Genomic DNA, 27,936 nt, shown 5'->3' on the forward strand with positions numbered 1-27,936 from the left:
AGACGACAGAGGAAAGCGGAGGGAGACTATGGTGAGGACCAGCCGCCAGCGACCTCGACCCAGTCTGGGAGGCAACTGCCTTGTTTGCCCTCGACATCCACGATGTCGGTATCGCATCTGCACCGACACCCGACACCGTTCTCCTTGACCGCATCGGGGGTGGCCCAGTATTCGTCTTCCTCAATCCGTTTCTTCTCATCCTCAGTGGTTTTCTCGAGGTAGGGAATGCGGGTCAACTGCCGAGCGGGGGCATTGGCAGGGCAATGCTGGATCGTGGTGTGCCGGTAGCCGAAATCACGGAAGTAGTGAATATCGCTGGGGGCGAGAAGAGCACCGGCTGCGAGGGAATGGATAGGTGCATCACCCCACCGTTCCATCCAGAAGCCACCGCTCCGATCCATCATGTTGAAAAAATCCTCATACTCCTTACTGCGGAACCAATCCAGGCGCGCAATCTCGAAGTTACTCCAGAAATGGCACATGTTGTAAGACTCGCCCTCCATGGACTCCGGGTCAATATCTTCCAGGTTGTTGTTGGCAGGGTCAGTCTGCAAGATTTCCTCGGGGAGTGGCTCCTGTTTCTTCTCTTCTTGCGGGGGTGGGCCTCCCTCTGGACGTTCAATAAACATCTCCCATAGGCCCTTGGATGGGAGCTTGTTCTTGCGCTTGTAGGCTGACGCATACCGGAAGATGTTGGGAACCGTCTCCCGGAGTTCCTTAACGGCAATAGTGAAGCCATAGGTTTTGTTCGCCTCGATCATCTTCATGAATGGATCACTGGATTTCAAGTCAGCAAGATGTACATTGAGAAAGGTATTTGCGGATGAACTCACTAAGTGATATCACAGAAGTACTTGATCTCGGGCTCCAGACGCCAGTACCACTCGTACTTCAGCAGAAGAGGATGCTTGTAGAAGAATCTGGATGTAAAAGTCAGTCGAGCACGTTGATGCATCATGAGAACACCACTCACCCTGAGTAGAATCTGCACATGTGGTGATAACTCTCCATTCCACCGTACATGATAGCAGCGTCACCCTGCTTTCGAATGCCCTCCTTGGCAACGTCATGGTCGACCCAGTCGGGGAAACCCCACATGGAGCTGTCAATCTTGCCAAACTCCACAGGCGCGGACGTGTAGTTTTTCACGGTATCGATGAAATCATCGTCAAAGTCGCCATCGTTCAGGAAGACATAAGGGTAGTGCCACCACCGATTGAAATGTCTCTCGATCGACTTAAGCGACTGAATGACGCCGTCCAGTTCCTTGTTCCTCGCCAGTACGACAAAGGCAGCATTTGCGCGAGGGCCTTTCGGCCCGTCCGGGTCGATTGGGAGACAGCCGGTTGCGAAGACTTTATCGTGTTGTTCGCTGATTTTTCTGTATCGCAGATACGGTCAGTCACCACAGATGATGATCACAAGGAGGAAGAAACAAACCGGATAGAGGGCGGAGTGCCCGCTGGAATTAAGATACCCCCGGGGGACGAAGGATGTCGGACGAAAAGAAGTAGAATCAAAACAATTACAAGACATGGAAATAGTAAGACAAATCCCAGGGGTATCGAGATCGACGAGTTGCCCTTCAACCTTATTCTCCGCCGAAAGAAGGCGAATCTGGGAAGGGCGTGACCTTTTTCAGGCGGAACATCCTCGAGTGGCAAACTCGGCGCGGCGGGCAGCCGTTTGGAAATCCGTTGGATGAAGCTCATCACGCAACGACTCAGCTGTCAAGGCCCGAGCGACGGCACAGGGCCCTTCCGGAGAGGCAAGCAAATGGATGGTGTCGGCCCCAGTTGGCGACTCCGCGACAGGGGGGTATGGATGCGGCGTTCGGCAAGAGAATTCGAGTATCAACACAGACGCGATCGAGCCTGTGGTTATCGGCACGTCGTGGGGTTATTCACAAAAAGTGAACAGAGGAAGGGGAGTGGCAGAGTGAACAAAAAGACAGCGAAACGAGTGGCCGGAGGAATGCCTCCTCTCCTTTCCAAATTTCCCCCAACTTTTCCTTTCTCAGTCGGCCCAGGGGGAGGGGGGAGCGTTGAGAGCAACGCAAGCAACCGTCCTGAGCAGAGGGGACCAGGCAGGGCGGTCGGCCAAGGACATCAATGGTTGGGGAGGTTGATGATGATTGGGGGTGGTGGGTGGATGGGCAGGGGAAGGGAAAAGGAAGAATTGAGATGGGCGAAGGGAGGCGCAGGTCACGGTGGACGGGTCCGTACCGTAAAGACAGGTATTAGCCGATCTTTTGGGAGGGGTGGCGCTGGAACGGTGTATTCGGTATACGCGTAATTTCATCTTTTTTTAGGGGCCCTTTTTGTTAGGGTTAGGAACTAGATCCGACATTTTAGTCTTCTAACGGCTCTCTTGTGATATTTTAGTATAGCCATTCACGATCTACTGTGTCTGGCACCATCATCAGATTTTGCCAATTTCTTGCCAAGGCCGTCCGCCCCCAAGCAAGCTTCCCGCGGCTCCAAAAACGGAGGCTGTCTGGATGGGCCAACGAAAGACCAGATCTCATCTTCCCTAGACACCACCTGACCCTCGAGTTGACAACTGACCAAATGATAATGATCAATCGTACTTTTGTAGCGATAACCCAACGAGAGAAAAGCGCCTAGCGCAATGGCGATCGAGGGTCTACGGCTGCCTGTGTGACGGGACGCTGAGACACACGACATCTGGCCCGGGGATGTTGTTATTGGAGGCCTATCCAGACCGGCCAAATACTAATTTATTCTTGATCTCTACCTGATACAGCCTCGTTGGTGGTGGACCCAAAAGGGTTCAGGGTCCTGTCCCACACGTGACCGGGTCTGGACCCTTGGATGACGCGCGTGTAGGGGGCCATCAAGGATGCTAGTGAATGAATGGGGAGTATTCTGTACTAGGGAGAAGGAGAGAAAGGGAGTAACTAACTCCATAGGGGAGTGAACAGGAGAAAATAATCAAGTCCCTGGACTAACACAGTAGCTGCAGATGTGCTGCCCTTTCCCCAGTCGGGCACATCACTCTTCAGCACCTGCATCCGTCCATCCACTTTCCACCCATCATCATCATCATCACCAGACCCCAGACCTCTGTCATCCCATGGGATGACAGAGACCCCAAAGAGGCAACACTCAGACAACCACTGTGTTGCCTGGCCCCAATGTCCCCAGGCAGCCCTCGCCGCCGACCGCCAGCTCGTTCACACGACAGTCATAAGGCGCCCCTTATCTCGCCCTGATGAATACCTATCCGTCCGCTCCTCCCATCTCTCCGATACGACACTCTCAAACCATAACGACCATGAGCTCGCTCCCTCGTTCCTCCGAGGGGCAGAGCTCCCAGACGCCTGCCATCCCCGTGCCCAACCGTCCTATCGATCAACTACTCCCGCCACCTTCCCGCAACGGCCACGTCAATCTCAACTTCTCGCCCGTCAACGAGAACGGCAGCTTCGAGTTCGACCGAGTCTTGAAGACGGGAAGGGTGTTCCGGCGGGTGAAGCACAAGCATGTCCGTGTGTCCCGTTGATCCTTCTTTTTAGCTAGCGCGCATCTCCCGGCTGACAGGGTTACTTCTAGGTCTTCCGAGCCTCATGGAAACCCGCCTATATCGTCCTCCGACCCAACCTGCTCTCCGTGTACAAAGATGAAGAAACCACCCGCTTGCGGGTATCCATTACCTTGTCCGAGGTGACGGCCGTGGCTCCGGTCAAGGCCACTCGCTCGAGTCGACAGCATGTCTTCGGCGTGTTCACCCCCTCCAAAAACTACCGCTTCGAGGCCACCTCCGAGCGCGACGCGGAAGACTGGATCCGCCGCATCCGCACAGAGACCCCCGTGGGCGAGGACGAAGAGGCCTTTCTGGCGCTGTCGAAGAAGCCCCGCCCGCCAGCGATCCAAAAGCAGCTCATTGAGGACACCACCGACCACTCGGACTTTGACCAGACGTGCCGCGCCAGCTCCCCAGAGCTTGGCCGCGCAGTCTCGTCCTCTCCAGTCTCGCCCCGTCCAATCTCGCCTCGCCGCCGGGCCCAGCGCCTATCCTACACACAGGAATACTCCGGGAACGAAATCACATCGTACTCAGAACTATCAGACGCATCTCCGCCGCCAGATAGCGGCCACCTACGGTCTATGCCATCCCTCAACAATCTGTCCAGATCCGTAAATAATCTGTCCCGATCCGCGCCGGAGGAGAAGCCCCTCCCCTTGCCGCGAGACACCAGCCGGCAGTCCGTTCGGGACCCAGAGCGTGTCGTCTGCCACGGGTACCTGCAAGGCCTGCGTATCAAGGGAACCGTACGCCAATGGAAACGGCTGTGGGTCGTGCTTCGTCCCAAGAGCTTGGCTTTCTATAAGGACGAGCAGGAGTACTCCGCCCTCCGCGTCCTCCACATGTCGCACATCATCGACGCGGCCGAGGTCGACCCCATTTCGCGCTCGAAGAAGTTTTGCCTGCAGATCATCGCCGAGGAAAAGACCTACCGACTCTGCGCGCCGGACGAAGAATCCCTGGCGCGTTGGTTAGGTGCCTTGAAGAGTATCCTTGCGGCTCGCAAGAAACTGGAGCCGTCGTCTACTTTTTAATCAGTGTTGACTGCCACCTTGGCTCACTCCCTCTATTCTTTCTTTTTGCTCCCGGCCATGTCCATTGCTATCTGATCCCGAGGGCGAGTTCGGCACTCGAACCATTTCACACTTTCTGTCTCATTATATACCCAGGTCTTACTTAATGCGAGCATATCATTGACATCTCCGTATACCAATGCCATAAATAAGTCATCTAGCATTAATTACCCAGTTTGGCAAGAAAATCTAGGGATGGCCCATGTTCATTATCAGGCAACCTAATACGGCTCCTATAGTTTAGTGTCAGAACACGTGACTATGAGCAATTTCCCTGGTGACAACCGACGTCTGCGTATGACTCTCCACCAGCTTCAGCAATCGATAATCATGACTTCTCTTCTGAAATTGGCCAAGTCCATTTTACGAAGAGCCCCCTCGCCTACACGTTGTTTTCCAAAAAGTGGATTTCAAACAATCAATGCGTCTATAATCCTCGAAGAAGAAAGATTCGAACAGTTTAAGAAAGGGTGCTACTATCCTGTCAATATTGGTGACGTCTTGGGATCTAAATACCAAGTAATCGGCAAGCTTGGTTTCGGAGTCACTTCTACGGTATGGCTCGCTCGTGATCTCGAGTACGTGACTTGTTGGTTCTTTCTGAATTTACATAATACTAAATGATTAACTAGGGGCCATCGATATGTCACATTGAAGGTGTATACCCGCGATGAAACTGGCCAGGAGGAGTTCCAGATCTATAAACATCTGAGCTAGGGCAATCCGTCCCACCCTGGCTTTGCGCACGTGAGAACAGCATTGGATGCATTTAGCATATCACGTCTCAGGAACCGCTACCACTGTCTGGTCCAAAGGCCCATGTGGGAGAGTTTTAGGGATCTCTTGTATCGAAATCCTGAGCATCGCTTTACTGAAGCTCTTCTGAAGGCCGGCCTTATTCAGATCTTCCTTGCACTTGATTATATTCACACCCAGTGCAAGCTCGTTCATACCGGTAAGACTCTCTAGGAGCTATTCGAAAGGAGGACACTAACAGGTCTTTAGACATTAAGAGTGACAACATCCTCCAGGAAATAGAAGACCTATCAATCCTAGATCGTTTTTGTGAAAGCGAAATAGCACATCCTTCGCCTCGAAAATTCGTTAATGATATGCCTATATATGCTTCCCGACCTCTTGAATTGCCTAAAATATTTGGCAAGGCGGTTCTCAGTGATTTTGGTTCAGCTGTACGGGGCGATGAAAAGAGAAACCATGATGCTCAGCCCAACGTTTACCGATCTCCCGAAGTGATGTTGAAAACCGAGTGGAGCTATCCTATTGATATTTGGAATGTCGGAGTCATGGTCTGTTCTAGTTTCTATTTGGCTCACGTGCCATACGCCTTTCATATTCTCTCTAACCACATTGTGTACTAGGTGTGGGATCTATTCGAGGGCAAACACATGTTCAATGGGAACGACCCAGATGGCAAGGGCTATTCCACCCGAGCACACCTTGCTGAAGTTATTGGGGTTTTAGGCCCCCCTCCATTGTCCCTGCTCAAGCGTGGAAGACGAAGTCATGAGTTTTTCACTGAAGATGGTGTGTTATTCCCTGCTAACATAGTCTATCCCAATCTGTGGGTTTGTGGCTTACGGAATTTCCCAATAGGACACTGGAGAAATGAGATTGAAGTACCAGGAAACATTGCATTGGAAAACTCGGAAGAATTCCTTAGCGGACGAAATAAAGAGATGTTCTTAAATTTCATGAAGGGAATGCTTCAATGGCGACCAGAGGATAGAAAGACAGCCAAGGAACTACTGCAGGATCCGTGGCTCAATGACTGCTAATTCTGATCATCGCCTTCATAACAAGAATGGACTCGCTTTAATATATGGGGAAGACTCGTCAGCATACTCTGCTGAAACTCATTCAAATTTTCAATCGACAGAATGCCAATGATTTGTTGGGGTTTCGCGCTAAAGCATCCGTGCTTCACGTCCTTGAAACATTAGGCGCCCATCCCAGGGCAGAAACGGAACACGCCACTGACCACGGCGCCAGCACGACCCCTGATTAACAGACCAACTTCACATGTCCACGCTAAATTAAGGCAGACTAGGATTTCCCACGTGCCAGATTTTGCGGCTTTCGAGAAGCTTTGCCGTGGAGCTTCAAGCTGAATAGGAGTTATATTCGCTCCAAGCGCCTACGATCGAGCATAGGGTCTATCTATACCGCCAGCTAGTAGTTGCTCTTAGTCAACATTGCTACTACTGTTAAGTCATTTATTTCCTTGCGATGGTGAAAAAGACCAAGACATGGGGAGAAGGGGTTCGTGGCTGTCGTCTGGCAGTGTAGGGTGGATGGTCGAAATGGGAGGGTAGAAAGATGGTTGTTTAGTCAATTCATTTTTAACGGTCAAATAATGCACATCTTTCTATTCTAAACCCATGTAGCTCTAGTGTTAGTTGCAGACCAAGAAAAAGCAAGAAAACAGGAAGCTGGTAGGTGCCGAGCAGAGAGAAGGAAGTTAATCATGATGAGGATGAGGATGAGGATGATAGGAGGAAAGCAGATTGACGCAAAGAAGAAACAAAAGACCTCCAAAAGAAAAGCCCCAACTCCTAGCCGATGAACTACCGCACTATTTCACTCGGGGGAATACTTTCGTACTCCCCCGACGACACTCTGGCACCTGTGCCCGCACCTGCGCCTGAAACAGCAACTGGACCGACCACGTCCTCACCCTGGCTCTCGCGGTTGACCACGAGAAAGGACATGAACACAATACTAGCACCAACCCAGTACAGCAGCGGAGCATACTGAGCCTGCAGGACAATCTGGCCGACCAGGGAGAGCGGGATCGTCAGGCTGAGACCGACGGTGACGACGAGCGGTGTGGTAAGGAGCATAGCGTAGGCCCAGGCGATGTCGGAGAAAAATGAGGAGAATGAGTTGATGATGATAATCATCCAGACCCGACTCGTGCTCGGCAGCGCAAACGGCTCCACGCCCGTCCAGTGCAGAACTATGAACCCGGGCCACAGGAGGACGAGATTGAAGAAGCCCACTAGTCCGAAGAAGAGCTGCATGTTTACGCGCGACTCGTCGCCGACTTGCTTCTTCATCACGATCGTGTACACGCCGTACATGATCGAGCTGAACGCTGCCATTGCGTCGCCGAGGGCGATCTCCGAGGAAGTTTTGTGCGGGAAGGATCCCTCGCTGCCGTCGACGGATGGGGCGCTGGTGTCTGGTTTGGAGAGGTCGACGCGCGAAATAAGGATGACTCCTATTAGGGAGGCGAGGACGCCGAGGAGTTTGCGCGCGGTGAATTTCTCCACGCGGAGTATGGCGCCGAAGATGAGGGTCCAGACGCCTGGGATCTGTTTTAGCATACGGCGAAAAAGCATGGGAAATGATACGGGGGCTTACCGCTCGTCGAGGTGAGGATGGTCGCGCTGCCCACGGTCGTGTACTGGAGACATGCCATGGCAAAGTAGTTCGCCTGTTAGATAGTTGAAAGTGTTAGTTAGGACTGTTCCGAAGGCCGCAAAGAGCCAGGATGGAACATACAACAAACTGCGACAACATTAGCTCATCAAGTCATCAATAGATGGAAATAGTCCTCTCTTACCCAAAGTAAACAAAACTCAAAACTCAGCTTCGCCGTCGCCTTCAACCCCAGCTTTGCATTTGGATCATTCCGCATCGGCCGTACATACTGCGCGCTCGCCCGTCCCTCGTGGTCGTAGAGATCATCCTCCACAGCCGCAGCGTACAGAATAGCCTGCTCCTCCTCAGCCTTGGGATCGTGCGAGTCCAAATGCTTGAGCAGGCTCTGGAAGGAGGTGATCTGGGACAGTCTTTTAGAGCGCCAGAGCCGCCACAGACGACCAAATAGGATGGTGAAAAGCGGTAGGATGAACAGCGAGGTATTAACGTAGGTCACGAAGAAGGGCTTGGAGTAGGTATTGTCTGCGAAGATGGTCTGGAGAGCAGTTATCGGTGTTAGTCTCGTAATCGTGAGAACGAAGAATCAATCAGCGGGGAAGAATACGCACGCTTGCGAGGAAGTTCGACGCCGTCCACAGCACCACCACGATCAGCAGTAGGCCGATTCCCACGGTATGTCTGGCAGAACCCATCAGGGTGAAGGCTTGTATCTCGGGGCCGGACGACATGGTTGCGCTACACGCGAGCGAATAATGGCGTATCACAGGTTGTCGGCGGAGTTGGTCGCGTGCAATCAGGTGTGATCACTTCGGTTGCCCCTCGGTGACGAGGATCGACAACAGGGAGGTAGCCAGGTGGAGCACGGGCATCTGCAGAAAGGAGCTGGCGAGGGTGTCAAGGGAGGGACAGGCGCCCTGTCCGGCAGGGGAGGAAGATGTGAAGGAAAAGAGGGAATGCCAAGCAATGGTGCCACCCGCGATCACGATAAGCCCGGGACGACCTGGTGAACATGGAACGAATGGGGAAAATAGACACTGGGACTCTGCTGAGTGCTGGATTTAATAATCCCTATTGCATGCTGGGAATATTTCGCGCAGATGAAACATTACCCCTAAGACTACCGAGTACGAGCGAATATCTATACCAATAACATAATGCCAACATCCATGGTATTCTCGCAACGAACTGACACGCCCAGCATTAAATCCGAGACCAGCCACAGACACACGGGCAGTCATCCCACAGCAAAGATGCTCTCTTCTCTACACAATCCACAACAAGGAACAACAAAGCAGCAGCAAAACTGTACGTAGAGGAGGAAAAACAAGCGCTTGAAAAATCATGAGAGTGTCGTGTAAAGTTGTTAACAGGCACAGCCATCGCTGTTATTGTCCAGGTGGATGTTGATCGGGTCGCTGAACTCGCCGCTGAACTCCTCCGCTTCTTCCTGCGCGAGCGCACTCCGGGCAATGACTGCAGGTCCGGTCAGCAGTGAATCGAGGGAATCCAAAAAGAAAAGAGAGAGACGCACCTTCAAACGCCTGCTCCACATTCACAGCCTCCTTGGCACTGGTCTCGAAGTAGGGGATGTTGCCCTTGGACTGGCAGAACGTCATGGCTCTTTTCGACGAGATCATCCGCTTGCTCTCCTCCACATCGATCTTGTTACCAATAACAACCTAGCCGCATGTTAGCCACTTTCAGTAAAAGCAAACACCGAGTACTGACAAAAGGGAAACTCTCAGGATCCCTCGGACTTGCTTGAATCAAAAACTCATCTCGCCAGCTGTCCAGCGCCTCAAAGCTCTTGGAGTTGTTGACGTCGTAGACGAGAACACAGCAATCCGCTCCGCGATAGAACGCAACGCCGAGTGACTGGAACCGCTCTTGACCAGCGGTATCCCAGATCTAAGTAGTTACGCAAGAGGTCAGTCAGACCCTCGACCGGTGCCTTTCATTCTTTTCTTACCTGCATCGTCACCAGCCGGTCGTCCACCAGGACTTCCTTGGTGAGGAAGTCGGCTCCGATCGTCGCTTTATAACTTCCACTGAACTTCTTGTTGACCTGTTTTGGGGCGGTGCATGTTAGCGATGACGGCGGACAGGTCACGAGACAGGATGGGGCGAGGTTGGACGGACATATTGGTTCATCAAGCTGGTCTTGCCAACACCGCTGTCTCCAAGGATGATCACCTAAATCCATCGAGATGACCGATTAGCATATCGTCCGTGCCGAGGAGGCTCAGGGTGATCCGGAGCTTGGGAGCGGAGAATGTACCTTGAGGAGAACCTTCTTCCGTGACGCCATAGCAGCGGTCGGGAGTATAGAACAATGCAAAGGATAAATGAGTGTTCCGATGTGTAAGGAGCAGCTATCAGTTGTGTCTTCCAGACAAGAATCTCGAAGCGCGGTGAGGTAGACGGGAGAAGTGGGAGTTGCCAAGTTGGGTTGCAGTCATGACGGGGACAGGGGGCGGTCAGCTAGGCGGTCGGCATCGTTTATCGATAACGGATCATTATTTGCCTCGTCATCTCTCATTCCTCGTTTGTCCATCCTCGAACTCGGCCGATGCCCCACTGGCGAGAAGAATACGCCGCTGCTTTGGCTGCGAGAGATCGTCGGGAGCAAGCCAACGGTGCTCTATATGATGCCTGTATGCCCACACATCCCCGTCCACTAGATTGTCTTCCGTTGACATCTCCACTGCCTAGATACCAAGCTCGCAGATCGTACCAGTGCGCTAGCAGCAGCACCCCGTGCAACAGGACCCAGCCCTCCAACGGCTCACAAAGTTTCAAGCGAAGCCCAGCGCTCCATACCATCACCCATCACCACAAAGAAACAGCTATCTGCCGAGCCAGGAACCCACTTGACGGACCTTTTGAATGCAACCCGCACAGACCTTTCGGAAGCCCAGCGTTCGCGCTCCGAGTTACAAGACCGTTTGAACCGGATTACCACCGAAGTTGAGAAGCTTCGCAAAAAGAGTGGACAGGATGGTCGACGGATCAGTGCGTTGGAAAGCGAGAGGGTCCATCTGCAGCTACGCCTCAAAGATCGGGATGAAGAGCTGAGAGGGAAGGCCAAGCTGTTAGAGGTGAGTTACGCTTCATATTTTTTTTGGTTGAATATCTCTTACTGATGTGGTTGGCTTGCTAGGATTTCCAAGATGAAATGGCTACCCTCAACCTCCAACTCAACATGGCAGAAGAGCGGTCCACTCGATTCCAGCGTGAGAACCAGGAGCTCGTGGATCGCTGGATGGCGAGAATGGGCCAGGAAGCCGAAGCCATGAACGATGCGTCAAAGTTTTCCTAATAGTTCTCGATGCGCTGGCAGCATGGGGTTTCAAGTTTTGCCTTCTAGACGTTAGATAATTTATCCAGTAGCCTAACCTCTAATGTTTGTACAGATCAATTGATGGTATCATACATCGAATCACAGGATATATCCAAGACAAAAAGTAAATCGGCAAGCTTCCAGGATGTCAGTTTACCATGCACACCACGGCTTGAAAGCTTCAACCAAGAAAAAAAAAACTAGATCCCCAGTTCTGCTTCAGAGAGAATTTTCCGTAAATGCCTTCAGTCGCGCACTATCTTTAGTGGCGATAAAATAGGTACCACCAACGTCAGTCCAGCTGACGCTATTCGACCAATAGTTCTTCTGCTGGACCTTCAACAGATTGATCGGAGAGTTGAGATTGCGCGACTGGATTTTATGGCCGGCGGGGACGAACGACTTGAGCGAGACAATCTTGCAGCCCTCCTTCATATCCAGAAAATGATTGATCAGCTCGTTGTTCAACTGCGGCGTAAAAGCTTGGTTGTTGATGAGGATCACGTCCGCGCGTTTCAGGACATCGACAATACTCTGCTGCTCGAGGAAGTCACCGCGAACGAGATGCGTCTTGCCCGGCGCAATGCCCCACAGCCGGCATCGGGCCTTGAACTCGGCCTGCTGTAGGTCGGCCAGATCGCACGCGTTGGACATCATCTCGCAGCCCCAGCTCTCGCAGCCGATCTCGAGCGCGGCCTGGAGAACCACGTTGCCCACGCCAGATCCTAGGTCGACGAACACCTGGCCTGATTTCAGTTTGGTCTCTTTGAAGATGTTGCTGATGAACCGAGGGAGGAGTTCTCCGTAGACGTTGTCCGTGCCGTTTTCGTATTGACGCAGAGACTCGACGCGAGGAGAAACGGTGCGCGCATAGATTTGCGTCAACATCCGCTCCACCCAAGGGAGAACCATACGATGTGTCGTGTCAAGACGCTTCGCCAGACTGCCGTTGGCCCTCAACCGCTCAATGGCCTCGTTGTAATCGTTGACCGCATCTTTGAACTGGGTCTCTGACACAACAGCTAAAGCCCGGCGCAGTCGTCGTCTGATACCCGTTGTCTCGTTATTGAACTCTTCTGAGTCGTCCTCCGGAATATAATTGTCAGACACAGTCTCGATCACCTGCACGATGTCGTCAATCGGCCGAAAGCCGTCGTTTTCTCGAGGCACCACCAAGTCATATCTAATCACGTAGGGGGTTAGCTGTCAAATTTTGCACCTTTCAAGACCATGCCACGTACCTTTCCCTCTGCGACGCACTGGGATACTGCAGAAGAATCTCAGTCGGCTTACCCTCGGCCCCAAAGCCCGGTTTGAATTTGCCAGCCTTCTGTTCCGAGGTGATATCAGCAGCGTGCACCATCTTGAATGGCCTCGCTCCTTCCTCCGAAAAAGCCTTCACCGAGCGAAGACGTCTGTCGGGATCGGGTTCCGCGCTGGCGCTCGTGCGCGCGCGCTTGCGCACTTCAAACGAGGTATCGCTGTCGCTGACATCGTCGTCGCTCGAGAGCCGTGTTTCGGGCGTGGGCCGCTTACGGATGCGAGATGGGGTGCTCAGTCGTTGCTTCGCGGGGCGAGCGTCCGCGTCGCTCGAGACTGACCGCGACTTGACCGCGGAGACTTTGCGGCTGGGGTCCGATGAGGGCTGCGGCCGGCGAGGGCGGGCGTCGGGGGTAGAGGGCGTCGATCGCGAGGCAGTAGCTGGTGGTCGAGCCTGGGCGACTTTGCGAACCTGAGGCTTTTTAGGTTGGAGGGAGAAGGCCCCTCCTTTCTGGAGGTGGTCGAAGAAGCCCATGAGACAGATGCGGATAAGAATGCAAATATATATAGACAAAGAATGCAGGGATCAACAAATACCCGGCAACTCCACGGGCCAGGCACAAAAAATATATATACGGTATGGGGAGTTGGGGGAGGCAACGAAGATAAGACGGAGCAAGAATGAGAAAAGTCCGGGTTGATCGATAAGCGCCACTCGGTGATCTGACAACCAAAAATGCGGGCAAAATATACCGCTCGGTCAAAAGGTACCAAACGCTCTATTTCCGCTCTTCACGGCAATTTCATGGTTTGACAAAATCTCCTCTCCATAGGGGACAGTCGGAGGTACTGGTCTCACATGACGCTCATGAAATCCCGGCCCCTTTTTATCTGTAGAAAGCTCTCAGGCTACAATAGTAATGATCCTCTCCGGTGTTTTCTCCGTTTAATTACTCCTCTGATCATTCCGGGACCAGGGCCGGGGCACGGATAGGGCGGCGGCTCAGCGAGCGGCGGGCCAATGGGCATGTTCCTGGTGTTGAACATGGATTATCTATGTTACCAACACTGCGTTCAACCACAACCAATAGTGAACCGAAGCAAATATCTCTACGGAATGTTCTTAGATTGGTAAGATACCAAAAGCAAGCAGATGATCTAATAGCTCAGCCGAGGCTCTTCCATCGGTCGTGCTCAAATGCGTTTGATACAGAGATCACAGACCAACGTAGCGTTGCTTCCCTTAACCAAACTTCTGTAGTTTCCACACAACCTGGCTCTTAGTAAGTGAAGTCAATGACCAACTCCGGTGTGCCTTCAAAGCCGGCAGGCATCGTGTGCTGCAAATACCAGTAGTTGTAATCATAATAAGGACCGTACGAACCACCGAAGCGGCCAGCAAACTTGACTGTAGCATTAGGGTCAACATTACCAGAGATGGAGATATTGACACCTTGAATATCACTCCAGCCTTGAACATTGCGCTGCAGCAGGGACGGCGAGGCGTAGAATGTAAAAACCGAGCTGGCATCTCCGTCTGGATATGTCAAATTCAGGCGGTTGGGGGACACGTCGACGAGTAGATGTGGCACGCTGGCACGAAGCTATCGAGCAAGTGGTTAGTGCAGTGCCTCATAGAACAAGAAGGCACTTACATCAAGCCAACCGATATCCCCATTATTGTACGTCCACTGTGCCACGGCAGGGTGAAACTGCTCGTTATTGTCGTCCGGTCCATTCGAGCTGGTAGTGTGGTACGACTGCGCCCCAATCATCAACTTCTCGCCTAGCCACGTCGTAATATTGCGCGTCTCCAGGTCAAAAGGTGGATAATACACTTGGCCTCTCCACGTATGTGGCGAAAATTCCTTCAGCATCTTCTTGACGTTCTGGGGCACCAGTGACGTGAAGTACTCGGCGTGCACGGCGATGAGCGAAGCCCAACACCAATCACGCGCATGGCTCATAATCCAGGGGTTCTGGCGCAGACCGGACTCCTCTCTGCCGATTATGGGCGCCAGCAACAGAGACAGGTGGCCCAGGCTAGTCTGCATGTTGAAGCTGTAGGAGCGGTCCCACGGCCCGGCCAGGTTGCGCATGCCGGCGTGCCACAGTTGGGCCACCGTGCTGAATGTGCCGCGGAAGATGTCGGGGCCGCGCTGGGCCAGGATGGAGCTCTTGGGCATGTACTTGCCCCAGAGGGTGAGGCCGAACAGGGAGATTCCGGTGTAGGTGGGGGAGTTGAACTCAGACAGGGTCTTGTGCAGGTCCCACAGGTCGATAATCTGCTGGGCGTAGCCCTCGCCCTCGGCCTGCATTGTCTTGTTTCCTGTCTTGACGCCCGTCCAGGTTGTCGTCGCGGCGCGCATGATAGCAGGGTTGCTGTAGGCCGGCCAGAGATTATCCCCATCGACGTCGCCACCCCGGCGCGAGTTCCCAATACTGCTGTTAACCATGCTCTCAAGCATGTATTCCTTGGTCGAGGCAGAAAGAATGGGCCCAAATTCCTCGTAGATTGTGACAAAGGCAGTGCCAACAAAGTCATACCAATTGGGATCCCAAGACCCATATCTCGTGGCAGGGTACGGCGCAGTACCAACGTATGGCTCCTCGGGCTCCTTGGTGTAGACGCCGAACCAGATATCTGCCGGGTCCTTGTACTGGTCATCAATGACGCGAGTGATAATGCCCTCGGCGTGGGATACGTCCTGGCCCTGATTGCCGTTCCTGGCGAGGAGACCGACGGCATACCAGACGGACTCGAGTGTCTCGTGGTTCATGGCAGCGTCGGACTGGACCTCAAAGATGAGATTCTCCTTGGGATCAAAGAAATTGTCCATCCACGCCATGGAGTCCTCCATCATGGCTTTGGCCTCGCCGGTCAAAGTGGTGCTGAGAGCACCGCCGATGTAGATGGCCGTCAAGGCCACTACTCTAGATAGCATTTTGAAAGCTGTAGGCAAATTGAAGGAAGAGTGGATCTTGCAGAGATTTCGGCAAACTTGGGCCCAGTTTGTCACTGGAAGTGTATCGTCTGGTCTGGCCGTTGCTCATATATTTATACTTAGCGATATTCTAGCAATTCGACTCTAAGGGATTCAATTTCATTACAATAGCTCGGCTCTTCAAACAACGTCCTATATGATACTAACAATTTTCAAAGGAGCGGAAAAATCGTCGGCGAGCTATCAATAGTTTCAATGAGAATCATGTTGGGTGATTTGAAAACCGTTTGCTACTTCCGTAGCAGCGACAACTGGCGACATCAGGTCGAATGTGCCCATAAAAGGTTTGCATCTCTCCAAAAGGACCAATCGAATTTTTCTTGGTAACGAATCAGAGGGGATATGTCGGAAGAAACCTCGGAATATCCCACAGCCACGCTAGCAAGCGATTTACCCCGCCAAAAGCTAAACCCCACGTCCCGCAGATTGGACAGAAAAATGCGGAGTGAAGCTAGGGTCTCCACAGTCTCTAGTGCGCGTGCCTGGGATGGAAAGAAGGGGTCCAGGGGACGACTACGGTGGCTTCCAGCCGGTGGTCAACATGGTAGATTTTTAATCTAGCAAAGTTTTCCAGCGTGAGATGGCTCCCCCGCACCTGTATGCAGACTTGACCAGCTACTTTCCTATTCAGCTCGCCCGCTTGTCCCAGCTTGTGTGGCACTGAAACTAGTGCCGGCAAAATCGTCGGCCTAGCATGGCCAGAACATGGGTAGCTCCTAGCGAGCCATGCCCTTCAGAAGTGGATGGCTCCATAGTATGTAACTGCACCTCGTGCGTGAATCGTCAGGGTCTATAAGTATCACCACATGGGAATCTATCAGTAGTAGCTCCTATTGTCGCCGTGTGAAAAGATTCTGTAATAATATCATATTTTGCACAGTGGGATCTTGCCCTCTATCTTCTTCCACCTTTCAACCTCAGGGGTCAGCACAACATCCATCGCAGCAATCAACCGTAGCCCTCACCAACGAGTAAGTTGCCATGGCAGCCAACCTCAAAGACCAACATGAGCCCGCCGCCGCCGTCGACGCAGCCATGCACCAGACACCCGTCCCCGCCCTGCAGGTCATCCAGCGCCTCGAGCCCGTCTGCAACACCAGCAAGCGCATGGTCCAGCTGTACCTCATTTGCGGTATCATGTCTTTGGGCTCCACCATGGGGGGCTTCGATGGCTCCCTCATGGGCAACATGTTAGCCATGAAGTCCTTTCAGGACCAGTTCGGCGCCGAGATTGTCGGCGTCAAGACTGCCTACATCTCCAGCATGTACCAGATCGGCTCTGTCTGCGCGCTGCCCTTTATCGGGCCCCTGACGGATACCTGGGGGCGGCGCTTCGGCGTGGGGACGGGTTGTGTGCTTCTTATTATCGGCACCATCGTCCAGGGCACGTCTCGCGCGCTGCCGCAGTACCTGGCGGGGCGTTTCTTCCTTGGCTTTGGCGGCTGCATCGCTAATGTCGCGTGCCCGTCCTACGTGGTCGAGATGGCCCACCCTATATACCGCGGCGTCATCACCGGCCTATACAACTGCTGCTACTATCTGGGCTCCATCCTGGCAGCGGCCACTCTCCGCGGCAGCGCTGGCTATGCGGGCAACAAGTCGTGGCTAGTCCCCACATGGGTGCAGCTGGTGTTCCCTCTCATCCTCCTCCCGGCGGCCTTCTCCTTCCCAGAGTCGCCGCGCTGGCTGTTCGTTCACGGCAAGGTGGAGCACTGCCAGGCCGTCCTAACTAAATACCACGGCAATGACAACGCAGCTTCGCTGTACGTCCAGCTCGAGCTGCGCGAGTTCGAGGAGGAGCTGGAGCTGGATGGTGCGGATCGCCGCTGGTGGGACTACCGCGTCTTGTTCAACTCGCGAGCGGCCATCTACCGCGCCATTCTGTGTGCCGTGGCCGTCTCTGCCTTTAGTCAGTGGTCGGGCCAAGGAGGGTTGACTTACTTCTTGCCGGCCATGCTGGCGTCCACCGGCATTAAAGACTCCACCACCGTCCTCGATATCAACATCGGCATAGCGCTGACTAGCGGTGCAGCAGCTTGTTGTGGTGCCAGTCTTATGGACCGCTTTGGCCGCCGCAAGATGCTCATCACTTGCTGCGCGATCATGGGTCTGCTGTGGGCCGGTCTGCTGGGGGGCACCGGCGCGTACTACACTCTTCACAATAGCGACGCAGCCAAGGCATCCATCGTCTTTGTCTTCCTGATTGGAATCGTCTTTTCTGCGGCCTACACGCCCCTCCAGGCCCTTTACCCAGCCGAGTGTCTTTCCTACGAGCAGCGTGCCAAAGGAATGGCGTTCCAGAACATGGCTGGCAATGCGGCCGCGCTAGTGAACCAATTTGCTTTCCCGGTCGCCATGAAGGATATCACGTGGAAGACGTATTCCATTTATCTAGCTACGTGCTGGGCTGAGGCGATATACTACTACTTTGTCATGGTGGAGACAAAAAACAAGACGCTGGAGGAGCTTACCGACATCTTTGAGAGTCCCAACCCGAGACTCGCATCGCTTGTTCAGAATACACAGGTCGATGAGGCGGTGGCACAGGTGCAAATTGTCAAGACTGTGTAACTGATATCAGTACCGTGAATCTTGCGCTGTTTTATTCTGCCTAGCTTTGAGAATGATCATACATCTCCATGACTTACGGTGGGCCTTCCCACCTATAACAAAATGAACCGGAATGCTTCAATATCAAAGATAATTGATGTTTGACGATTGTATGTAGGCGTATAAAAGCCTGAGGTTGTTTATTCACGTTTCTAGCGGACTGACAATAATCATAGATTCAAAAAACCGATGTAAATAGCTATAATACCCTAGGATGTTGAGGGATTAACACATCTATTAGATAGGGCCAACTACGCATTTCGCCACTAAGGTAAGAGGCGGGCCATAGGTCTAATAAGAGTCATATTGTTGATCCCATTTTTTTTTTGTTAATAGGAGAAATACGAGCTCTGTGAGCACTTAAACAGAAAGAGCAAGTCACGGGGCACTAGGCATTATCCTGTGTATATGCATTCGCTAGTATGAACATTTATTTCTGCTTCTTCTTCGCCAGTCTCTTCTCCGCCCGAATATCCTTCTTCATCCGCGAATCCACAATCTTGTATTTGCCCTTGACGCCGCGAGGACGCCCCGAGATACCCCGGTTGGCGCCCTTGGCCACCACCAGCTTGACCTGCTGCTTGGGCTTCTTCTTGGTAGCCTTGCTCATCAGCTTAGTGATCGCCTGAGACTTGTCGCGCTCACTCAGCGCCTCGTCGTCGGCCAGAAGAGCCGACTTCTTCCGCAGCTTCTCCAGTCTCTGTGCGGCCTTGAACTTCTTGCGGCCCTTGGCCTCCATCACCTTCTTGATCGGGCGTGCGTTGATAGCGCGCATCTTCTCGCGGATGGCAGCTGCAGCAGCCTTGGTGATCGGACGGTGGGGCTTGCTGTGCTGGCCCTCGTCGTCCAGGAACCACTCCGGAAGCCCGTCCATGTCGCGGAACGCGAAACGATTGTAGCCGTCGTCAACAATATCCTGTGATCTCTTTTCGCCGGTGGCCATTGACTGGGCCAGCGCCATCGCTTCGGCGGTAATGATATCGATGTCTGCCGCGATCATGTTAGAAAATGGGCTGAAAGGTCTGATTATGGAAATCATGACTTACCGAGCTGGCCATTGGCCTTGCGCGGATCTTCAGGCTCTTCGACCTCTCCCTCCGAGTCATCGACCCATTCACTCTCCTGTTTCTTTGATGCTTGCTTCTGCTTCTTCTGTTTTGGAGCAGGAGCCTCCTCTTCTTCCTCTTCTTCCTCATCACCCATTTCGATGTCGTCCTCATCCTCGCCTTCTTCTTCCTCCTCCTCCTCCTCCTCTTCCTCCTCCTCGGCCTCGTCGCCTAGTCCCTGGAAGATGTCCTGGTCGAAAAACAACGCAGCATTGTTGGACAGACTTCCAGACTGGGGAGCTGGATGAGCTGAAGCGGCCGTATCCTGCTCATCCTCCTCATCCTCCTCATCCTCCTCATCCTCGTTATCACTGCCTTTATTCTCGTCGGAAAACCCCTCCCATTCTTCGGTCTCGTAGTTTTTACGAGCCTTCTTAGCACGCAGTTTCGAATCTTTGTCCTCCATGCGGTCTTGATACTGTTCATACATTGTGTCAAGTTCCCGTTCAAGGCGATCACCATCGTCGTCGGACTCCTCGGATTCGGATCCAGATCCATCCTCACTTTCACTCTCGGCAGGGATATCACGAGCATTGGTGACAGCGTCGCGAGCATTCGCACGGTCGATACGCTTCAACGAGAAAGTGGCGTCCTCACCACCAGGTCCAATTTGTTCCATGCCGATATCCATTGGGGTAGTCATGTGCATTTGCAGGCGAACAATCTCCTTCCGTTTCTTTTCGTTCTCCTTGCGCCTCTCTTTTTTGCTACGAGAGGTTTCCTTCTCCCGCATTTTGAGAAGCTGTTCCTGAATGGCTAGTTCCTCATCCATTGGGGCAATCTCGGCGACTTCCTCGGCCTCGGTTTCCTGTGGCTGATTCTTTTTGACGACAAGTCCAAACTTCTCCCGAAGCTTCAATCGCCATCGGAGCAAGTTGCGAAATTCCTTCTTGCCAAGAATTTTCAAATCCTCGCAACACATCCGGATCTCGTCGGTCGTATCTTCCAGGCGATCCACCGTAGACATCGCAAGATCACCACCAGGTGGCTGTTGGAAACTGAGTTTGTTGTATGAACCCAGGATAGCAATCGGGTCGGTGGTGTTGATAAACTCTGTGACCGGAATCTCCTTGAACTGGGTGTAATCTCCTTCCTCATAACCCTCTCGTCTCCGCCTCTTCTTTTCAGGGTTAAAGACTTTCGCCTCGTTGTTCGGGGTCGGATCTGCCAGTTCCGCGAAGACATGTTTCGGGTCCAAAAATTTGGGATCGATCCGCTTGGGGGCCTTGTATCCGCGACAGACGACGAAAATTTCTGCAGACACATTTCGCGAAGAGGGGGGCTTTGTGGCCTCCACGGACGTGAAGAGTTGCTTGAAAACCCACAGGAGAGGGTTGTAATCCTTGGACCGGAAAACTTTGGTGACGAAGGATCCGCCTTCGTTCAAAAATTCCGTAGCCAGTTTCAAAGACTGCAAGACCAACTCTGCCTGGGAGAAGGCGTCTTGAACCCACGCCGCACCGACATTGGGGGCACCGTCGTGAAGCACACAGTCCGCTTTCCAATGCTTGAGGTGAGACCGGATCGTCGCGCGGCACTTTTCAGTTGTGATGTCACTCTGGAAGGTAATGGCTCGAGGAATAGGTTTGATCGGGGAGAGATCGACACCGACAATGATGCTCTGCGCGGGCATGTATTCTGCAGCCACTTGACACCATGACTGTCGAACAGTTAGAAAGGATGTTTTGCACGGAGAGCACTAGCAATACTTACACCTGGTGCAGCACACAGATCGAGTAGAACTTTACTCTTTTCCAAGAACCCATATTTTTGGTTCAATTGAATCAACTTGAACGCCGCACGGGCACGGTAGCCCTTCTCCTTTGCCAGGCGATACCATTTATCCAAACGGCCTTTGCCGTGCTGCTAGCAGTTAGTATCATACAACGGTAATATGGAGCACAGCGATCTGCGTACCTTCTTCTGGATCGCCATCTTGGGCTCGAAGACAACAGTGCTGGTGGCTTATCAACTTGGACGGGAAGAAAAAAAAAGTCAAGCACTTATCGTTCACCGCCCTGTGTTCTGCCCCGTTGTTTGCTGCCTCAGGCCATACGGCACCCACTGCTCAGCTTACAACACATGACGTGGGTGAGTAACTACAGGTATTCAGCAGTTCTTGTTCGTATTCCATCACTGATTCTCTACCTTGACGACTCCCAGCGCCATAGAATATCCCTGCTGATGCTCTTTTCTCCACCCCCATGCCACTGGGTCCTCGTAAGAGAGTGAAGCCCAGCACCTCTGGCGCGGACTCACCGTCCCCCGCGGTGTCGAGCCCTGATGCCGGGAGAGACCGCTCCGACTCACAGTCACGAGTTCCGGGCGCTGTAAGTCTCAACCTTTCACTGGGTTGTCACTATAGCTGATCATGTTTGTCCTCCCACGCAGAACTGGTACCCGGCGTCCTGGTCGGCCGTAACGCGAGTGTCGAAAGCGGCCCCAGTTACCGAGGTTGCCCGTGAGAGCATCTCCGTCGCCAAAAACGTAGCGTCTAGCCTCACGAATTCTTCAACATCTCTCCACGATAGGCCGAATCAGACTCGTCATCCCTCCATTCAACTGACGAAGAAAGCGGGTGCATCAACCAGATCGCTTCCTGCAGGCGCAACTACGACAAAAGTCAACATTGCGTCGGATGGTTCAGCATCTACCACCGCTGTCGACAAGCTCGCTGAACCAGTCACCGAGGAAACGGAGACACCGAAGAAAGAAGCATCCAATGAAACTCCTGCCAAATCTCTAGAGCAAACGTCGAAGGAACAGGAGTCCGCCCCGGGTGGCGAGATCGGAATTGACGCGTCGCATGCGGAACATGCAGTACCTGCTGAGCAGCTCGGCGGATGGTTTTCTTGGTTTCATAGACCAACTGCGTTCGACAACGGCCCTGTGACTGCAACTTCTACTGGGACGGAAGGAAGCCTGCCAGCAGATAATCAAGTTGGTGTCCAACCAGTCGTCAGGCATCCACCAGACCCGGAGGTGCAGGAAGAGATACAACAAGACCAATCACAGAAACAGGCCACAGAGACTCTTGAGAATTCACCAACGCCACAGAAACGGTCGTGGCTCCAGATGTGGTACGGTTCGAGTGCATCGGCCAAGCAGGGGGAACAGCCTCCTGCAGGGCCTACTATCTCCACTCCAGCAGAGGGCAGTGTTCCTGACGCTAATGGTGATGGTACCACATCAGGAGATCAACCGAAAGAGCCGGCCGAGCCTTCCTGGAATCCTGTTGGGACGGCGAGATCATCTGGTTGGTCTTTTTGGACTAAAGACCCTTCCAAGGATGCTACTCCCGATAAAGCCCCAGAAGTTCAGGCAATTGAAGCGTCCATACCTCCTGGGGCCCAGTCGAGGCCGATGGCGCATGAGCCGGACCCAGAGGCAAACGTCAAGATCACCAAGAAAGATAGCACCAAAGCGAAGGCATTTAAAACCAACGCCGAGTCGGTTCATTCCAAAGATGGGCCTGCTCCTGTCATTGAAGCCACATCAACATCATTGCCCCCGGTCGAACCTCGTCCAGTGGAGGCTACTGCCTCGAAGCAATTGCTGAAAAGCTTGCCTAATCAAGTGCTGCCGCGGGTTAAGGAAACATACGTGCTGGAAGAATCGCCCTCTCTTTTACAGAGCCTTGGTCGATTTCTACACTACAGCAAAGCCCAAGAACCTCAGCATGTTTGCAGAACCAAGGATATACCTCGTATTAAGCGCGCTCTGTCCATCGGCGTGCATGGATACTTCCCGGCTCCCTTCATTCGAAGCGTTTTAGGTCAACCAACGGGGACTTCGATCCGATTCTCCAATATGGCCGCAGAAGCCATTCACAAGTGGACAGAAGGTCAGGGATACTCATGCGAGGTTGAAAAAATCGCTTTGGAGGGCGAAGGACGTATCTCTGAACGAGTCGACTTGCTATGGAAACTACTGCTAAATTGGATGGAGAAAATCCGGAGCGCTGACTTCGTCATGGTTTCATGCCACTCCCAGGGAGTCCCGGTGGCGATCCTGCTGGTTGCGAAGTTAATTTCGTTCGGCTGCCTGAACGCCACACGCGTGGGGATCTGTGCTATGGCTGGTGTCAATCTGGGACCATTTCCTTCCTACCGATCCCGATGGATCAGCGGATCTGCTGGAGAGCTGTTCGACTTCGCACTTCCGTTTAGCCCGGTATCCAAAGATTATGAGGCTGCACTACGATGCGCTCTTGATTTCGGTGTTCGAATTTCGTATATCGGCAGTATCGATGATCAGCTCGTTTCCTTGGAGGTACGTGCCCGCTACCCTTCTTTGGTTCGAAGTCTGCTAACATTATGATTACGTAGTCTTCCCTCTTTTCACCCATTGCACATCCATACATCTTCCGCGCCGTCTTTGTGGACGGTAGAGTCCATGCCCCGAGTTTGTGAGTATACCTTCAGAATGCCAGAGAAACAAATCTAACCATCATTATTAGTCTTTCGCACCTTGTTGGCTTCGCCCTAAAACTTCGTAACCTTGGTATCTCAGACCACGGTCTCATCCGTGAGCTCAGTCAACCTCTCGCTGGCAGTCTTTATACAGGTGAAGGTCATTCTCGTCTCTACGACGACGAAGCTGTATATCAGTACGTTCAGATTTTCCCTTGCATTTTCTTTTCAAAACTAACTTTACGATTGCTTAGGATGGCTATTGAATTTGCCCTCGAAACATCTTCCATTCCCTCCGCCCTTCTCAACATCAAACGATCTCATCCCGCCGTCTCACCAAACCCGTACATCCTCCCCTTCGCCATGCGTGGCCTCCTGGAAGAGGAGTACGTGCGCCGTGAACTACAAGAGGAGACGACGGAGCTGCTGAAACAGTTTGATGATTGGAAGCCATTGACCAGGGTCTTGAAAGATGTCAAGTTCCGTTTGGAGGGTATTCGATCCAAGCTCTAGATTCTCTTTTTCTATGTCTCTATTTGGTGGCTAGTTCCGTGTTTATTAGATTCAAGACTCGCTGTTCGGAAAATACAGATACGATCTCAGGAGTCTCTTGTTTGTGATTTGTGTTCGTTTAAGTGGAAATCCATCTAACAAAATTGTCTGAAAATAAATAACTAGATACACTGACTGAAGAAGAATTCTAAAACAAGTTCGAGAAAGGGCTCATTTCATTTCATGTCAAGGAAAACGCTGCGTGATATGCCCCTCTGATTTCATCTAAAAGAGTTCGCGTCAGCAAATTTGATCAAGACGAACAGGGAAAGAATAGAACACACCTCGCATCCCATACAACGCCTCAAAAGCAAGCGAGTAATTGGACGAGGCGGCGATAATATGCCGCAGTCCCTGCTGAAGCTCAGCTATGAGCTGATCGGTGGAACCTTCAACATGTTCATTTTTCGAATCCGGAGAGAGCCTCTTCGCGACGCGCGTCTTGTAGAACACCATCAGCAGTGTGTAGCTGCTTTGCATTAGACAGCAAGCAAAGTAGGGCATGGTACGAGGAAGAGAGCCGTTGTAATACTGCTGCTGCTGCTGATGATGTTGATGCTGAGACTCCAAAAGCGGCTGTGGAAGAGGCAGGGTTTGGAACATGCGTGAGATTACCAGAGCAGCACGGAGACAGACTTTGGCGGAGTGTTCGCAGCTATAAGGAAATCCGTAGGTGAAGGGGTGCTGCGGATACTGTGGGATGGAGGAAGGGCAGACTTCTGAGGCGGTAGAGGAATCGGGGGGTGTCAGGTACTCGGTTGATGAGGCTCGTTGAAATGGATCAATGTTATTGTTTGAGCACTCGAGGCTGGAAAGCCCGTTTCCAGACATGGGAGATTTGTTGACCGCATTGGTGTTTGGGGCGTTGGGATTGACAGCCGCAGTCAAGTCGCAATGTTTCTTGATGAAGATGGGGATGTCGGAGAAGGCTCGGAAACGGTGGACTTTGATTTGCGCACTGCAAAGCTTCAGTGAGCTAAACCCCTGGATAATAAAATGTTTGAGGTGCGTACCTGGATAGCTTAATGCGGGAGATAGCACGGATAGTGTGCGCTGTCACGGTTTCTTGGTAATCCCCGAATCCTGTTTCGTGTGGAATTGGAGGAAGTAAATCAATCTGCGTGATTACAGAGGTAATCCAGCCATCCAGATGTTGCATTCGCTCGAAAAGGTAATGCATGTTTGATCTCGATGTCAGACATTTGTTAAGATCGGCAACGAACTGAGTCGCTGACAGCAGCACTTGTTGGGCTTGTGTGAAAATAGACCATCCCTAAAGAAGCAGTCAGCCCCCAACCTCCAACAGACAATATCAATTGGTACGAAAAGAACTTACCTCGGCATCGGTTGCAAAGCGTGGATAAGGGGTTGTGAATTGAGGATCGTTGATGACGATAGAAGGAGGCTAGTTCCTTTAGAGACAGTCGAACCTGGCTTGAATAGAAGCACTCACCGTTGTGCTCGTTATAGAGCCCTGAACAACACAGTGATACTATACCAGTTAAAGGTCAGATATAGCTCAAGCAAAGAAACCATGAAAGTATCGAACCGTCATCCACCAGGCTCTCCGTCGAGCCTCAGAGAACTCATCGATTTCTTCTCCATGGGCATGAAGTGATTTGTCCAGAGCAATGGCCAAGGCTTGACCAGCGCGATATCTCATTTTGAGCAAGTTCCCTCGCTGGCAGTACTCGTACACCGATAGCACCAACAGTGCTAGAAGACTCTCCAGATCCGCTGGAGTCTGAGGATGGAATCTCTCTCGGTTGATAAAAGGCCGTCCGCTGGACAATGCTTGACCTGGGTCGCATGAAGACACGTCGAGATCACAGTCCGATTCTATAGTCGTGTTGGCCAACTGTGCCAATGTATGGGCATATGTCCTGCGTTGGGTGACGGATGCTATGGATGATGGTTCTGGGTCGCTAGGATGAGGAATCAGGGCGAGGATAGCAGAAACTGCGAGGCTTAGAGGTGAACGAGGTCGATAGACCATGAGCGGCGCTTCCGAGGCCGGATTTGCGAATGATATTGGACAGTTCAGTGGCCTATCCGGACATGGTGGTGAAACTCGTGGCGGCAAGATTGGTAGATAGCAATGTATAAAGTCATAATAGGCGTTCAATCTTCCTGATATGTTAGAAGGCCATATTATATGGTTGATGAGAACACGCAACGCACATTTCTGGTTCACTCCCATATGTTCTCACCAGGCACGGCGAAGCACTTCCCAACTCCGAGGGCACTGTGTTGATGAAACCATCACTGGAATAAACTCCCTGGAAGATAGAGGGGATATCTGATTGAAAATCTAGATGTCTTAAGCCTGCTCCGGGAAGAGAGAGCAAGTCAATTTGATCAAAGATCTCCGATGCTGTGCTGTCATCAGTGGACGCAAGAGGTATCTGAGTGGGGATGTGCACCTGCTTCAAAATCAGCCTGCGGAATATCGGCATACTCGACATCTTCCTGAGGTGATTGCTCCTCGACTGGCGACGACGCTATTCGTTTCTTCTGTCGTGGTCCGCCTCGTTTGCTTGGCAGATATGAACACTTTCTGCCTTTGCTGACACACTAGGTGGCCGCTGTTAGCGCGAAGAGATAAGGAGAGGGGAGGGGGAAAGAAGCAAGAAGCAACATACACTTGCACATGGATCTTGTCCGGCGCATCTTGTTCTTGAAGCGCGACTATGTTTGCGTTAGTCTTCCTTTTGACGTCTTCGGGAACTGGACGGCGTTAGTTACCAGGGCAGACAAGCCACCTTTACCGGGGGTTTGGCAAATTTCTTGCGAGCCAGCGGGCCTTGAGATTCTGACTGAGGCCCGAGCTTGTCGTCAAAGGAATCGGTCATTGTGTCAAACACCGGTGCATATAGTCTGCGATCAATCTCCACAATGTACTCCTGTTGAGCCCGTACTTTTTCTCAGATGGACGCAGCCTGCCCTCGCCTGTTCAGCGATGGCACATTCTGCGAGCAATTACTGGATCAACTCTGAGAGCTGGCTTTGTGTCGTTGGATGAGATTTGATATTGAATCGAGTATGACGAGGAAGTCGGGCGCTGTCCCGAATCCTCTCTTGAGCAAATCCCGAGACGTGGAGACTTCGGGATTTGCTTTGGCACACCTTAAAACACTAGAGCGTCGTCACACAACACGCATGCTAAACCTTTATGGATATCGTATAGGGCGAATTCCACCAATCAAGCATTGAAGAACGATTTACAATGAATGTCAGGGAGATGCGAGTGCATAGGAGTGAGGAATATGCATATCCGATTCAGGGGTGCTCACAATACCGGAGGTGACATACAGTACTCATAACTAGGGAGGATAATTCCATGTAATTACACCTGTATAACAGTCCCACGTGATCAAAAACGCCCGAGACATGGAGGATCTAAGTGCATATTTGAGGCGATCAGATCTTCTCTCTTGCAGATGGAAGATTGCATGGTCTAGATCTACTCTAGCGGCAGGAATAACGAGTGAGATTTCCATATGCACAACACATCGGATCAATTAGCCTCGTATATTCTGTTCACATACAACGCAATTCGATGGAATAGTTAGCTTACTCTAATCGAAATAATCTGTTTAGAAAGCATTACGCAATACAGAACTT

General features: G+C 52.2%; 12 protein-coding genes across 12 annotated transcripts; 5 read left to right on the forward strand and 7 right to left on the reverse strand.

Annotated features, from left to right (window-relative positions):
- Positions 1 to 26: 26 nt before the first annotated feature.
- Positions 27 to 1,712, reverse strand: PFLUO_LOCUS5349 (2-mannosyltransferase 4; the record flags this gene model as incomplete). The annotated part of the gene is made up of 4 exons (XM_073782787.1): positions 27 to 777; positions 855 to 920; positions 974 to 1,381; positions 1,441 to 1,712. 4 exons carry the CDS (start codon positions 1,710 to 1,712, stop codon positions 27 to 29), a joined length of 1,497 nt encoding a protein of 498 aa, XP_073639407.1.
- A 1,585-nt stretch (positions 1,713 to 3,297) lies between these two features.
- PFLUO_LOCUS5350 (uncharacterized protein) lies at positions 3,298 to 4,583 on the forward strand (the record flags this gene model as incomplete). Its single annotated transcript, XM_073782788.1, has 2 exons — positions 3,298 to 3,507; positions 3,576 to 4,583. The coding sequence occupies 2 exons, from the start codon at positions 3,298 to 3,300 to the stop codon at positions 4,581 to 4,583; spliced, it is 1,218 nt and encodes a 405-aa protein (XP_073639408.1).
- Positions 4,584 to 5,734: 1,151 nt separating this feature from the next.
- PFLUO_LOCUS5351 (uncharacterized protein) lies at positions 5,735 to 6,418 on the forward strand (the record flags this gene model as incomplete). The annotated part of the gene is made up of 3 exons (XM_073782790.1): positions 5,735 to 5,929; positions 6,002 to 6,167; positions 6,237 to 6,418. 3 exons carry the CDS (start codon positions 5,735 to 5,737, stop codon positions 6,416 to 6,418), a joined length of 543 nt encoding a protein of 180 aa, XP_073639409.1.
- Positions 6,419 to 7,207: 789 nt separating this feature from the next.
- PFLUO_LOCUS5352 (uncharacterized protein) lies at positions 7,208 to 8,755 on the reverse strand (the record flags this gene model as incomplete). Its single annotated transcript, XM_073782791.1, has 5 exons — positions 7,208 to 7,950; positions 8,007 to 8,079; positions 8,148 to 8,153; positions 8,209 to 8,562; positions 8,636 to 8,755. The coding sequence occupies 5 exons, from the start codon at positions 8,753 to 8,755 to the stop codon at positions 7,208 to 7,210; spliced, it is 1,296 nt and encodes a 431-aa protein (XP_073639410.1).
- A 635-nt stretch (positions 8,756 to 9,390) lies between these two features.
- Positions 9,391 to 10,335, reverse strand: PFLUO_LOCUS5353 (uncharacterized protein; the record flags this gene model as incomplete). The annotated part of the gene is made up of 6 exons (XM_073782792.1): positions 9,391 to 9,500; positions 9,559 to 9,706; positions 9,756 to 9,935; positions 9,997 to 10,092; positions 10,167 to 10,220; positions 10,306 to 10,335. 6 exons carry the CDS (start codon positions 10,333 to 10,335, stop codon positions 9,391 to 9,393), a joined length of 618 nt encoding a protein of 205 aa, XP_073639411.1.
- Positions 10,336 to 10,596: 261 nt separating this feature from the next.
- PFLUO_LOCUS5354 (interacts with Atg12p-Atg5p) lies at positions 10,597 to 11,346 on the forward strand (the record flags this gene model as incomplete). The annotated part of the gene is made up of 3 exons (XM_073782793.1): positions 10,597 to 10,681; positions 10,740 to 11,125; positions 11,188 to 11,346. The coding sequence occupies 3 exons, from the start codon at positions 10,597 to 10,599 to the stop codon at positions 11,344 to 11,346; spliced, it is 630 nt and encodes a 209-aa protein (XP_073639412.1).
- Positions 11,347 to 11,586: 240 nt separating this feature from the next.
- Positions 11,587 to 13,162, reverse strand: PFLUO_LOCUS5355 (Nucleosomal histone H3-Lys79 methylase; the record flags this gene model as incomplete). Its single annotated transcript, XM_073782794.1, has 2 exons — positions 11,587 to 12,550; positions 12,609 to 13,162. 2 exons carry the CDS (start codon positions 13,160 to 13,162, stop codon positions 11,587 to 11,589), a joined length of 1,518 nt encoding a protein of 505 aa, XP_073639413.1.
- A 745-nt stretch (positions 13,163 to 13,907) lies between these two features.
- On the reverse strand, positions 13,908 to 15,572 carry PFLUO_LOCUS5356 (uncharacterized protein; the record flags this gene model as incomplete). The annotated part of the gene is made up of 2 exons (XM_073782795.1): positions 13,908 to 14,231; positions 14,283 to 15,572. 2 exons carry the CDS (start codon positions 15,570 to 15,572, stop codon positions 13,908 to 13,910), a joined length of 1,614 nt encoding a protein of 537 aa, XP_073639414.1.
- Positions 15,573 to 16,613: 1,041 nt separating this feature from the next.
- Positions 16,614 to 18,203, forward strand: PFLUO_LOCUS5357 (uncharacterized protein; the record flags this gene model as incomplete). Its single annotated transcript, XM_073782796.1, has 1 exon — positions 16,614 to 18,203. One exon carries the CDS (start codon positions 16,614 to 16,616, stop codon positions 18,201 to 18,203), a length of 1,590 nt encoding a protein of 529 aa, XP_073639415.1.
- Positions 18,204 to 18,672: 469 nt separating this feature from the next.
- On the reverse strand, positions 18,673 to 21,283 carry PFLUO_LOCUS5358 (AdoMet-dependent rRNA methyltransferase spb1; the record flags this gene model as incomplete). The annotated part of the gene is made up of 4 exons (XM_073782797.1): positions 18,673 to 19,229; positions 19,289 to 21,008; positions 21,062 to 21,211; positions 21,266 to 21,283. The coding sequence occupies 4 exons, from the start codon at positions 21,281 to 21,283 to the stop codon at positions 18,673 to 18,675; spliced, it is 2,445 nt and encodes an 814-aa protein (XP_073639416.1).
- Positions 21,284 to 21,552: 269 nt separating this feature from the next.
- Positions 21,553 to 24,273, forward strand: PFLUO_LOCUS5359 (uncharacterized protein; the record flags this gene model as incomplete). Its single annotated transcript, XM_073782798.1, has 5 exons — positions 21,553 to 21,678; positions 21,740 to 23,620; positions 23,677 to 23,756; positions 23,808 to 23,957; positions 24,015 to 24,273. The coding sequence occupies 5 exons, from the start codon at positions 21,553 to 21,555 to the stop codon at positions 24,271 to 24,273; spliced, it is 2,496 nt and encodes an 831-aa protein (XP_073639417.1).
- A 220-nt stretch (positions 24,274 to 24,493) lies between these two features.
- Positions 24,494 to 25,656, reverse strand: PFLUO_LOCUS5360 (uncharacterized protein; the record flags this gene model as incomplete). The annotated part of the gene is made up of 4 exons (XM_073782799.1): positions 24,494 to 24,537; positions 24,597 to 25,270; positions 25,326 to 25,499; positions 25,649 to 25,656. 4 exons carry the CDS (start codon positions 25,654 to 25,656, stop codon positions 24,494 to 24,496), a joined length of 900 nt encoding a protein of 299 aa, XP_073639418.1.
- Between the last annotated feature and the right edge of the window lie 2,280 nt (positions 25,657 to 27,936).

This window comes from Penicillium psychrofluorescens, assembly GCF_964197705.1.
Source record: "Penicillium psychrofluorescens genome assembly, chromosome: 3".
In the NCBI taxonomy this organism is placed as follows: domain Eukaryota; kingdom Fungi; phylum Ascomycota; class Eurotiomycetes; order Eurotiales; family Aspergillaceae; genus Penicillium; species Penicillium psychrofluorescens.